Source organism: Ranitomeya variabilis, chromosome 4, assembly GCF_051348905.1.
Source record: "Ranitomeya variabilis isolate aRanVar5 chromosome 4, aRanVar5.hap1, whole genome shotgun sequence".
Taxonomy (NCBI): Eukaryota; Metazoa; Chordata; class Amphibia; order Anura; family Dendrobatidae; genus Ranitomeya; species Ranitomeya variabilis.
In genome coordinates this window covers 74,000,400-74,013,942 of record NC_135235.1, presented here as the reverse complement: position 1 = coordinate 74,013,942, position 13,543 = coordinate 74,000,400, and the positions used below count along the sequence as shown (strand labels likewise).

Genomic DNA, 13,543 nt, shown 5'->3' with positions numbered 1-13,543 from the left:
CATCTGAACAGCAAGGTGGATTGCTGTTGAGGGGAGATAGAGAGAAAAAAAAAAAATCTATAAATCTTCAGCACAGCGAGTGTGAGCGAGCTGAGTGTGACCTGAGCGTAAGTGTGAACGGCGGTAAGTGTGTGACTTGTGATTCAGTGAAGAGGTATTTGGAAGGCCTTTAACAAATACCTGTGTGAATTGGAGTGAGTTGCTGAATTGGGAGTAGCTATATTCATAAGGAGTTAACTTAGGGTGGGGGCTCATAATTAAGGGGATATAAGGGGCAGCTGTTTGGGGCTCAAGTCCTTTTTGGAAGTGCATCTGAACAGCAAGGTGGATTGCTGTTGAGGGGAGATAGAGAGAAAAAAAAAAAATCTATAAATCTTCAGCACAGCGAGTGTGAGCGAGCTGAGTGTGACCTGAGCGTAAGTGTGAACGGCGGTAAGTGTGTGACTTGTGATTCAGTGAAGAGGTATTTGGAAGGCCTTTAACAAATACCTGTGTGAATTGGAGTGAGTTGCTGAATTGGGAGTAGCTATATTCATAAGGAGTTAACTTAGGGTGGGGGCTCATAATTAAGGGGATATAAGGGGCAGCTGTTTGGGGCTCAAGTCCTTTTTGGAAGTGCATCTGAACAGCAAGGTGGATTGCTGTTGAGGGGAGATAGAGAGAAAAAAAAAAAATCTATAAATCTTCAGCACAGCGAGTGTGAGCGAGCTGAGTGTGACCTGAGCGTAAGTGTGAACGGCGGTAAGTGTGTGACTTGTGATTCAGTGAAGAGGTATTTGGAAGGCCTTTAACAAATACCTGTGTGAATTGGAGTGAGTTGCTGAATTGGGAGTAGCTATATTCATAAGGAGTTAACTTAGGGTGGGGGCTCATAATTAAGGGGATATAAGGGGCAGCTGTTTGGGGCTCAAGTCCTTTTTGGAAGTGCATCTGAACAGCAAGGTGGATTGCTGTTGAGGGGAGATAGAGAGAAAAAAAAAAAATCTATAAATCTTCAGCACAGCGAGTGTGAGCGAGCTGAGTGTGACCTGAGCGTAAGTGTGAACGGCGGTAAGTGTGTGACTTGTGATTCAGTGAAGAGGTATTTGGAAGGCCTTTAACAAATACCTGTGTGAATTGGAGTGAGTTGCTGAATTGGGAGTAGCTATATTCATAAGGAGTTAACTTAGGGTGGGGGCTCATAATTAAGGGGATATAAGGGGCAGCTGTTTGGGGCTCAAGTCCTTTTTGGAAGTGCATCTGAACAGCAAGGTGGATTGCTGTTGAGGGGAGATAGAGAGAAAAAAAAAAAATCTATAAATCTTCAGCACAGCGAGTGTGAGCGAGCTGAGTGTGACCTGAGCGTAAGTGTGAACGGCGGTAAGTGTGTGACTTGTGATTCAGTGAAGAGGTATTTGGAAGGCCTTTAACAAATACCTGTGTGAATTGGAGTGAGTTGCTGAATTGGGAGTAGCTATATTCATAAGGAGTTAACTTAGGGTGGGGGCTCATAATTAAGGGGATATAAGGGGCAGCTGTTTGGGGCTCAAGTCCTTTTTGGAAGTGCATCTGAACAGCAAGGTGGATTGCTGTTGAGGGGAGATAGAGAGAAAAAAAAAAATCTATAAATCTTCAGCACAGCGAGTGTGAGCGAGCTGAGTGTGACCTGAGCGTAAGTGTGAACGGCGGTAAGTGTGTGACTTGTGATTCAGTGAAGAGGTATTTGGAAGGCCTTTAACAAATACCTGTGTGAATTGGAGTGAGTTGCTGAATTGGGAGTAGCTATATTCATAAGGAGTTAACTTAGGGTGGGGGCTCATAATTAAGGGGATATAAGGGGCAGCTGTTTGGGGCTCAAGTCCTTTTTGGAAGTGCATCTGAACAGCAAGGTGGATTGCTGTTGAGGGGAGATAGAGAGAAAAAAAAAAAATCTATAAATCTTCAGCACAGCGAGTGTGAGCGAGCTGAGTGTGACCTGAGCGTAAGTGTGAACGGCGGTAAGTGTGTGACTTGTGATTCAGTGAAGAGGTATTTGGAAGGCCTTTAACAAATACCTGTGTGAATTGGAGTGAGTTGCTGAATTGGGAGTAGCTATATTCATAAGGAGTTAACTTAGGGTGGGGGCTCATAATTAAGGGGATATAAGGGGCAGCTGTTTGGGGCTCAAGTCCTTTTTGGAAGTGCATCTGAACAGCAAGGTGGATTGCTGTTGAGGGGAGATAGAGAGAAAAAAAAAAAATCTATAAATCTTCAGCACAGCGAGTGTGAGCGAGCTGAGTGTGACCTGAGCGTAAGTGTGAACGGCGGTAAGTGTGTGACTTGTGATTCAGTGAAGAGGTATTTGGAAGGCCTTTAACAAATACCTGTGTGAATTGGAGTGAGTTGCTGAATTGGGAGTAGCTATATTCATAAGGAGTTAACTTAGGGTGGGGGCTCATAATTAAGGGGATATAAGGGGCAGCTGTTTGGGGCTCAAGTCCTTTTTGGAAGTGCATCTGAACAGCAAGGTGGATTGCTGTTGAGGGGAGATAGAGAGAAAAAAAAAAAATCTATAAATCTTCAGCACAGCGAGTGTGAGCGAGCTGAGTGTGACCTGAGCGTAAGTGTGAACGGCGGTAAGTGTGTGACTTGTGATTCAGTGAAGAGGTATTTGGAAGGCCTTTAACAAATACCTGTGTGAATTGGAGTGAGTTGCTGAATTGGGAGTAGCTATATTCATAAGGAGTTAACTTAGGGTGGGGGCTCATAATTAAGGGGATATAAGGGGCAGCTGTTTGGGGCTCAAGTCCTTTTTGGAAGTGCATCTGAACAGCAAGGTGGATTGCTGTTGAGGGGAGATAGAGAGAAAAAAAAAAAATCTATAAATCTTCAGCACAGCGAGTGTGAGCGAGCTGAGTGTGACCTGAGCGTAAGTGTGAACGGCGGTAAGTGTGTGACTTGTGATTCAGTGAAGAGGTATTTGGAAGGCCTTTAACAAATACCTGTGTGAATTGGAGTGAGTTGCTGAATTGGGAGTAGCTATATTCATAAGGAGTTAACTTAGGGTGGGGGCTCATAATTAAGGGGATATAAGGGGCAGCTGTTTGGGGCTCAAGTCCTTTTTGGAAGTGCATCTGAACAGCAAGGTGGATTGCTGTTGAGGGGAGATAGAGAGAAAAAAAAAAAATCTATAAATCTTCAGCACAGCGAGTGTGAGCGAGCTGAGTGTGACCTGAGCGTAAGTGTGAACGGCGGTAAGTGTGTGACTTGTGATTCAGTGAAGAGGTATTTGGAAGGCCTTTAACAAATACCTGTGTGAATTGGAGTGAGTTGCTGAATTGGGAGTAGCTATATTCATAAGGAGTTAACTTAGGGTGGGGGCTCATAATTAAGGGGATATAAGGGGCAGCTGTTTGGGGCTCAAGTCCTTTTTGGAAGTGCATCTGAACAGCAAGGTGGATTGCTGTTGAGGGGAGATAGAGAGAAAAAAAAAAAATCTATAAATCTTCAGCACAGCGAGTGTGAGCGAGCTGAGTGTGACCTGAGCGTAAGTGTGTGACTTGTGATTCAGTGAAGAGGTATTTGGAAGGCCTTTAACAAATACCTGTGTGAATTGGAGTGAGTTGCTGAATTGGGAGTAGCTATATTCATAAGGAGTTAACTTAGGGTGGGGGCTCATAATTAAGGGGATATAAGGGGCAGCTGTTTGGGGCTCAAGTCCTTTTTGGAAGTGCATCTGAACAGCAAGGTGGATTGCTGTTGAGGGGAGATAGAGAGAAAAAAAAAAAATCTATAAATCTTCAGCACAGCGAGTGTGAGCGAGCTGAGTGTGACCTGAGCGTAAGTGTGAACGGCGGTAAGTGTGTGACTTGTGATTCAGTGAAGAGGTATTTGGAAGGCCTTTAACAAATACCTGTGTGAATTGGAGTGAGTTGCTGAATTGGGAGTAGCTATATTCATAAGGAGTTAACTTAGGGTGGGGGCTCATAATTAAGGGGATATAAGGGGCAGCTGTTTGGGGCTCAAGTCCTTTTTGGAAGTGCATCTGAACAGCAAGGTGGATTGCTGTTGAGGGGAGATAGAGAGAAAAAAAAAAATCTATAAATCTTCAGCACAGCGAGTGTGAGCGAGCTGAGTGTGACCTGAGCGTAAGTGTGAACGGCGGTAAGTGTGTGACTTGTGATTCAGTGAAGAGGTATTTGGAAGGCCTTTAACAAATACCTGTGTGAATTGGAGTGAGTTGCTGAATTGGGAGTAGCTATATTCATAAGGAGTTAACTTAGGGTGGGGGCTCATAATTAAGGGGATATAAGGGGCAGCTGTTTGGGGCTCAAGTCCTTTTTGGAAGTGCATCTGAACAGCAAGGTGGATTGCTGTTGAGGGGAGATAGAGAGAAAAAAAAAAAATCTATAAATCTTCAGCACAGCGAGTGTGAGCGAGCTGAGTGTGACCTGAGCGTAAGTGTGAACGGCGGTAAGTGTGTGACTTGTGATTCAGTGAAGAGGTATTTGGAAGGCCTTTAACAAATACCTGTGTGAATTGGAGTGAGTTGCTGAATTGGGAGTAGCTATATTCATAAGGAGTTAACTTAGGGTGGGGGCTCATAATTAAGGGGATATAAGGGGCAGCTGTTTGGGGCTCAAGTCCTTTTTGGAAGTGCATCTGAACAGCAAGGTGGATTGCTGTTGAGGGGAGATAGAGAGAAAAAAAAAAAATCTATAAATCTTCAGCACAGCGAGTGTGAGCGAGCTGAGTGTGACCTGAGCGTAAGTGTGAACGGCGGTAAGTGTGTGACTTGTGATTCAGTGAAGAGGTATTTGGAAGGCCTTTAACAAATACCTGTGTGAATTGGAGTGAGTTGCTGAATTGGGAGTAGCTATATTCATAAGGAGTTAACTTAGGGTGGGGGCTCATAATTAAGGGGATATAAGGGGCAGCTGTTTGGGGCTCAAGTCCTTTTTGGAAGTGCATCTGAACAGCAAGGTGGATTGCTGTTGAGGGGAGATAGAGAGAAAAAAAAAAAATCTATAAATCTTCAGCACAGCGAGTGTGAGCGAGCTGAGTGTGACCTGAGCGTAAGTGTGAACGGCGGTAAGTGTGTGACTTGTGATTCAGTGAAGAGGTATTTGGAAGGCCTTTAACAAATACCTGTGTGAATTGGAGTGAGTTGCTGAATTGGGAGTAGCTATATTCATAAGGAGTTAACTTAGGGTGGGGGCTCATAATTAAGGGGATATAAGGGGCAGCTGTTTGGGGCTCAAGTCCTTTTTGGAAGTGCATCTGAACAGCAAGGTGGATTGCTGTTGAGGGGAGATAGAGAGAAAAAAAAAAAATCTATAAATCTTCAGCACAGCGAGTGTGAGCGAGCTGAGTGTGACCTGAGCGTAAGTGTGAACGGCGGTAAGTGTGTGACTTGTGATTCAGTGAAGAGGTATTTGGAAGGCCTTTAACAAATACCTGTGTGAATTGGAGTGAGTTGCTGAATTGGGAGTAGCTATATTCATAAGGAGTTAACTTAGGGTGGGGGCTCATAATTAAGGGGATATAAGGGGCAGCTGTTTGGGGCTCAAGTCCTTTTTGGAAGTGCATCTGAACAGCAAGGTGGATTGCTGTTGAGGGGAGATAGAGAGAAAAAAAAAAAATCTATAAATCTTCAGCACAGCGAGTGTGAGCGAGCTGAGTGTGACCTGAGCGTAAGTGTGAACGGCGGTAAGTGTGTGACTTGTGATTCAGTGAAGAGGTATTTGGAAGGCCTTTAACAAATACCTGTGTGAATTGGAGTGAGTTGCTGAATTGGGAGTAGCTATATTCATAAGGAGTTAACTTAGGGTGGGGGCTCATAATTAAGGGGATATAAGGGGCAGCTGTTTGGGGCTCAAGTCCTTTTTGGAAGTGCATCTGAACAGCAAGGTGGATTGCTGTTGAGGGGAGATAGAGAGAAAAAAAAAAAATCTATAAATCTTCAGCACAGCGAGTGTGAGCGAGCTGAGTGTGACCTGAGCGTAAGTGTGAACGGCGGTAAGTGTGTGACTTGTGATTCAGTGAAGAGGTATTTGGAAGGCCTTTAACAAATACCTGTGTGAATTGGAGTGAGTTGCTGAATTGGGAGTAGCTATATTCATAAGGAGTTAACTTAGGGTGGGGGCTCATAATTAAGGGGATATAAGGGGCAGCTGTTTGGGGCTCAAGTCCTTTTTGGAAGTGCATCTGAACAGCAAGGTGGATTGCTGTTGAGGGGAGATAGAGAGAAAAAAAAAAAATCTATAAATCTTCAGCACAGCGAGTGTGAGCGAGCTGAGTGTGACCTGAGCGTAAGTGTGAACGGCGGTAAGTGTGTGACTTGTGATTCAGTGAAGAGGTATTTGGAAGGCCTTTAACAAATACCTGTGTGAATTGGAGTGAGTTGCTGAATTGGGAGTAGCTATATTCATAAGGAGTTAACTTAGGGTGGGGGCTCATAATTAAGGGGATATAAGGGGCAGCTGTTTGGGGCTCAAGTCCTTTTTGGAAGTGCATCTGAACAGCAAGGTGGATTGCTGTTGAGGGGAGATAGAGAGAAAAAAAAAAAATCTATAAATCTTCAGCACAGCGAGTGTGAGCGAGCTGAGTGTGACCTGAGCGTAAGTGTGAACGGCGGTAAGTGTGTGACTTGTGATTCAGTGAAGAGGTATTTGGAAGGCCTTTAACAAATACCTGTGTGAATTGGAGTGAGTTGCTGAATTGGGAGTAGCTATATTCATAAGGAGTTAACTTAGGGTGGGGGCTCATAATTAAGGGGATATAAGGGGCAGCTGTTTGGGGCTCAAGTCCTTTTTGGAAGTGCATCTGAACAGCAAGGTGGATTGCTGTTGAGGGGAGATAGAGAGAAAAAAAAAAAATCTATAAATCTTCAGCACAGCGAGTGTGAGCGAGCTGAGTGTGACCTGAGCGTAAGTGTGAACGGCGGTAAGTGTGTGACTTGTGATTCAGTGAAGAGGTATTTGGAAGGCCTTTAACAAATACCTGTGTGAATTGGAGTGAGTTGCTGAATTGGGAGTAGCTATATTCATAAGGAGTTAACTTAGGGTGGGGGCTCATAATTAAGGGGATATAAGGGGCAGCTGTTTGGGGCTCAAGTCCTTTTTGGAAGTGCATCTGAACAGCAAGGTGGATTGCTGTTGAGGGGAGATAGAGAGAAAAAAAAAAAATCTATAAATCTTCAGCACAGCGAGTGTGAGCGAGCTGAGTGTGACCTGAGCGTAAGTGTGAACGGCGGTAAGTGTGTGACTTGTGATTCAGTGAAGAGGTATTTGGAAGGCCTTTAACAAATACCTGTGTGAATTGGAGTGAGTTGCTGAATTGGGAGTAGCTATATTCATAAGGAGTTAACTTAGGGTGGGGGCTCATAATTAAGGGGATATAAGGGGCAGCTGTTTGGGGCTCAAGTCCTTTTTGGAAGTGCATCTGAACAGCAAGGTGGATTGCTGTTGAGGGGAGATAGAGAGAAAAAAAAAAAATCTATAAATCTTCAGCACAGCGAGTGTGAGCGAGCTGAGTGTGACCTGAGCGTAAGTGTGAACGGCGGTAAGTGTGTGACTTGTGATTCAGTGACTTTGGAATCAGGGAGTTTCCAAGGGAGGAATTGCTTCTGTTTTTTTTTTTTTGTTTTTTTTTTTGGTTTAATTAATACTTTGTATTTATTTTTAATTAACGTTTCTGTGTGGTGCAATCCCCATTAGGAAATGTGCTCCACAATTGTTAATGCCATCCAGTGCACATCTTGCCACATGTATGCAGTCCTTGACCAGCCGGTCGAGGGTGCATACTGCTGTGCGAGATGTGAGCACATTGTGCATTTGGAAGCCCAGATTTTGGATCTAAATGTGCAGCTGGCAACACTGAGATCCATAGACAATATGGAGAGGAGTCTTCTGCTCACAGAGCAGACGCTCAATGGGATAGATGAGGAGGGGGATGGTAGGATGGAGCTGCAGGACAGTGTGGCAGTTAGCTGGGTGACAGATAGAAGGCGGGGTAGAGGGAAGAGTGCCAGGGAGGCTAGTCCTGATCTGGCACACCCCAATAAGTTTGCTAAGTTGGCAGATGAGGGGGGTGCCAGTACAGGGGTAGCACTGCTGCAGCCAGGCATGTCCTCTGAAAGCCGGAGGAGTGACTGCTCCAGTAAGGAGGGAAAAAGGAGAGCAGGGCAGGCCAGACAGGTGCTGGTAGTGGGGGACTCAATTATTAGGGGAACAGATAGGGCAATCTGTCACAAAGACAGGGATCGTCGGACGGTGTGCTGCCTACCTGGCGCTCGAGTCCGACACATCGCTGATCGGGTGGACAGATTACTGGGAGGGGCTGGTGAGGACCCAGCGGTCATGGTGCACATTGGCACAAATGACAAAGTTAGAGGTAGGTGGAAGGTCCTTAAAGATGATTTCAGGGAATTAGGCTGCAAGCTGAAAGCAAGGACCTCCAACGTGGTATTTTCCGAAATACTGCCTGTACCACGTGCCACGCCAGAGAGGCAACGGGAGATTAGGGAGGTTAATAAGTGGCTCAAGAATTGGTGTAGGAAGGAGGGGTTTGGGTTCCTGCAGAACTGGGCCGACTTCTCAGTTGGCTACAGGCTCTACGCTAGGGACGGGCTGCACCTCAATGGGGAAGGTGCAGCTGTGCTGGGGGAGAAAATGGTTAGAAGGTTGGAGGAGTGTTTAAACTAGGGATTGGGGGGGAGGGTATTCATTTTATAGGAGGGGAAGATAGTGCAGATAGAGACCTGGGCACAAATAAGGAAGTTGGGGGTGGCGGTGGCATGGGGGGTGGGGTTAGAACAGTTAGTAATTTAAGAAAGAATAGAGGTACAGAGAGTAACATCAAGTGCATGTATACTAATGCCAGAAGCCTCGCCAACAAAATGGATGAATTAGAACTAATGTTGTTGGAGCATAATTATGACATGGTGGGGATATCTGAGACGTGGCTGGATGAGAGCCATGACTGGGCTGTTAACTTGCAGGGCTATAGCCTGTTCAGAAATGACCGTACAGATAAGCAAGGGGGAGGGGTGTGTCTGTATGTAAAATCGACCTTAAAACCCATCCTGCGTGATAATATAGGTGAATCTAATGAAAATGTAGAGTCTCTGTGGGTGGAGATAAGGGGAGGGGGAAAAAATAATAAATTACTGATAGGGGTTTGTTATAAATCTCCAAAACTAATGGAAGCAATGGAGAATATCCTCGTAAAGCAAATAGATGCAGCTGCGACTCAAGGAGAAGTCATTATTATGGGGGACTTCAACTACCCTGAAATAGATTGGGGAACAGAAACCTGCAGTTCCAGCAAAGGTAATCGGTTTTTGACAACTATGAGAGACAATTACCTTTCACAACTGGTTCAGGACCCAACAAGGAGGGGGGCACTGCTAGACCTAATATTAACCAACAGGCCAGACCGCATATCAAATATAAGGGTTGGGGGTCACTTGGGGAATAGTGATCATAAAATAATAAGTTTTCATGTAACCTTTAATAAGATGGGTAGTAGGGGGGTGACAAGGACACTAAACTTCAGGAGGGCAAATTTCCAACGGATGAGAGAGGATCTTGGTGCAATTAACTGGGACGATATCCTGAGACATAAAAGTACACAAAGAAAATGGGAGACATTTATTAGCATCCTGGATAGGACCTGTGCACAGTATATACCGTATGGGAATAAACATACTAGAAATAGGAGGAAACCAATATGGCTAAATAGAGCTGTAAGGGGCGCAATAAGGGACAAAAAGAAAGCATTTAGAGAATTAAAGGAAGTAGGTAGTGAGGAGGCATTAAATAAATACAGAAAATTAAATAAATTCTGTAAAAAGCAAATCAAGGCAGCAAAGATTGAGACAGAGAGACTCATTGCCAGAGAGAGTAAAAATAATCCCAAAATATTCTTTAACTATATAAATAGTAAGAAACTAAAAAATGACAGTGTTGGCCCCCTTAAAAATAGTCTGGGTGAAATGGTGGATGAGGATGAGGAAAAAGCCAATATGCTAAATGACTTTTTTTCATCAGTATTTACAAAAGAAAATCCCATGGCAGACAAAATGACTAGTGATAAAAATTCCCCATTAAATGTCACCTGCTTAACCCAGCAGGAAGTACAGCGGCGTCTAAAAATAACTAAAATTGACAAATCTCCGGGCCCGGATGGGATACACCCCCGAGTACTGCAGGAACTAAGTACAGTCATTGATAGACCATTATTTTTAATCTTTAAAGACTCCATAATAACAGGGTCTGTACCACAGGACTGGCGTATAGCAAATGTGGTGCCAATATTCAAAAAAGGGGCAAAAACTGAACTCGGTAATTATAGGCCAGTAAGTTTAACCTCTACTGTGGGTAAAATCCTGGAGGGCATTCTAAGGGATGCTATGCTGGAGTATCTGAAGAGGAATAACCTCATGACCCAGTATCAGCACGGGTTTACTAGGGACCGTTCATGTCAGACTAATTTGATCAGCTTCTATGAAGAGGTAAGTTCCGGACTGGACCAAGGGAACCCAGTGGACGTAGTATATATGGACTTTTCCAAAGCTTTTGATACGGTGCCACACAAAAGGTTGTTACATAAAATGAGAGTAATGGGGATAGGGGAAAATATGTGTAAGTGGGTTGAGAGCTGGCTCAGGGATAGGAAACAAAGGGTGGTTATTAATGGAGCACACTCAGACTGGGTCACGGTTAGCAGTGGGGTACCACAGGGGTCAGTATTGGGCCCTCTTCTTTTTAACATATTTATTAATGACCTTGTAGGGGGCATTCAGAGTAGAATTTCAATATTTGCAGATGACACTAAACTCTGCAGGGTAATCAATACAGGGGAGGACAATTTTATATTACAGGATGATTTATGTAAACTAGAAGCTTGGGCTGATAAATGGCAAATGAGCTTTAATGGGGATAAATGTAAGGTCATGCACTTGGGTAGAAGTAATAAGATGTATAACTATGTGCTTAATTCTAAAACTCTGGGCAAAACCGTCAATGAAAAAGACCTGGGTGTATGGGTGGATGACAAACTCATATTCAGTGGCCAGTGTCAGGCAGCTGCTACAAAGGCAAATAAAATAATGGGATGTATTAAAAGAGGCATAGATGCTCATGAGGAGAACATAATTTTACCTCTATACAAGTCACTAGTTCGACCACACTTAGAATACTGTGCACAGTTCTGGTCTCCGGTGTATAAGAAAGACATAGCTGAACTAGAGCGGGTGCAGAGAAGATCGACCAAGGTTATTACAGGACTGGGGGGTCTGCAATACCAAGATAGGTTATTACACTTGGGGCTATTTAGTTTGGAAAAACGAAGGCTAAGGGGTGATTTTACGTTAATGTATAAATATATGAGGGGACAGTACAAAGACCTTTCTGATGATCTTTTTAATCATAGACCGGTGACAGGGACAAGGGGGCATCCTCTACGTCTGGAGGAAAGAAGGTTTAAGCATAATAACAGACGCGGATTCTTTACTGTAAGAGCAGTGAGACTATGGAACTCTCTGCCGTATGATGTTGTAATGAGTGATTCATTAATTAAATTTAAGAGGGGACTGGATACCTTTCTGGAAAAGTATAATGTTACAGGGTATATACACTAGATTCCTTGATAAGGCGTTGATCCAGGGAACTAGTCTGATTGCCGTATGTGGAGTCGGGAAGGAATTTTTTTCCCCATGGTGGAGTTACTCTTTGCCACATGGGGTTTTTTTGCCTTCCCCTGGATCAACATGTTAGGGCATGTTAGGTTAGGCTATGGGTTGAACTAGATGGACTTACAGTCTTCCTTCAACCTTAATAACTATGTAACTATGTAACTATGTAAAGTTTATGTTCGTGACGCCACCTGTGGTATTCGGTCAGTGGGGACCGACGCTGCTTTAAGGGGTCCTCTGGGGTGATGTTATGGCAGCTAGATGGTATACCTTCCCACAGGTGAAGTATATCCCCAGGGCTCCCGGTGTGTAGATGGAAGATGGTGAGAAGTGCAGTGAAGAACGAGGACACAGGTTTGCAGTCTCTTTACCTTATTTACTGAAGACTTCAGCAGCCACAGTCCAGAGCACCAGATCACAGGGCAGGCAGGGTCCGGACGGCTTGGAGGCAAGTCAGGAGTCCCCTTATCCTGGTGGAATTCAAAGCCTTCCTCTAGCGCCGTGGTGTTGTAGTCCCTTACTGCCTATGGCTTCACATAAGGTCCTCACAGATGTTCTCTTTCTGTCCCCCATATAGGATAGGACACAACCCGTATGACTGGTGACTTGAGCCTGTTTATAGGGACTCTAGCACGCCCCGGCTCTAAGGGTGTCACCGTGCCTCCTGGGTATTAAGGCGGACAGGTAACTTGGAGTTCAGCTGTCCTGCCGATCTCTGACGTAAGTCGTAGAAGTCCTTACAACCTCTGTGGTCCGGCTACCAGTCTCTGCGCCTCAGGAGGAGGCAGCCTGCTCGTGGCTGGTCTCCCACTGGTGTTCCTCTCCTGTGCTTCGCTCTCCTGCACGCTCACTGCAATATATTCAGTTTTCTGAATGTCTCTTTCCAGGAGCTGCAGCACTGTGGCTACGCAGCTCTTCTGCCTCAGACTGGTCCAGTCTGCTTTCTGGCAAGAACTGACTGACTTTCCCTACAGACTACCATATATATGGGGAGTCACCTAGTGAATAGGATCAAAACCTCCCCTTGGTGGCCTGGAGTGTGAATGTGTTGCATGCTTGTGTTTACCTGGTGCCAGTTATCCCTTCTTGCCTCCAAATGTAGCATCACTCTCCCCGTGAGGAAAGCAATGCCACTGTGACGACCAGGACCCTGGGGCGCCACATACAGAGCAAGCAAAGTCATCCATAATACCGTTCACAAGGCTACGTCTACCATCTGATAACCCAGAGCTCTCCTGTACCACCTCAGGTCTCCATGACTGTCGATAATGATGGGAAAGGCTGAGCTGCTCCTCATCATTCTTACTGACTTGACATATCTCATTGCTACGAACTGCCGGTCAAATCTTCATATATTTTGCTTAGTTTTCATTTCCATTAATTTTAAGACATTTTTGTCTTATTTTTCAGATTGAATTATCCTTACAATGGAGCAAAGTCAATGAGATCTGCCCATACAAGCCACCAAGATCAGAACAATAACCGCAATGGACAGAGAGGAATACCAAGACATTTTGACAAGAATGCCTATGTGTAACCGATACCACGTATAGGACAATAGCCCTGCGTCTATGAGACATTAAGTATGTCATGCACTATCCTGGCTTTTCACAAAGAAAAGAAGATTTTTTTAAATAAAATCTGAAACCCCTCGTACAGTGATGGGACATTACACCAATAAGGAGCTGCTCTACCTGAAAAGTACTAATCATACAAAATATATGTAATATCTAAAATCCTCACTGATATATAGAAGATAAAATCATATGTGGCGTCAGGAAAAAGGAGAAAGAAATACTCGTACAATATAACAATATGCAAAGATTATTCTAAGACTCATAGATTCCATGTCTTCAATGTGAACATTAAGATGAATTTTCATTAATT

The 13,543-nt window shown here is 44.3% G+C and overlaps 1 protein-coding gene across 1 annotated transcript in view; it reads left to right on the top strand.

The window, feature by feature from the left end:
- The window catches only part of LOC143769825 (claudin-10-like), a 46,257-nt gene extending 33,003 nt beyond the window's left edge, over window positions 1–13,254 (top strand). Inside the window, exon 5 of the mRNA XM_077258754.1 lies at window positions 13,067–13,254. Coding sequence (XP_077114869.1) covers window positions 13,067–13,193 — 127 coding nt within the window. The 3' untranslated portion in view covers window positions 13,194–13,254. The remainder of the gene's footprint in view (window positions 1–13,066) is intronic.
- The last annotated feature ends 289 nt before the right edge of the window (window positions 13,255–13,543 follow it).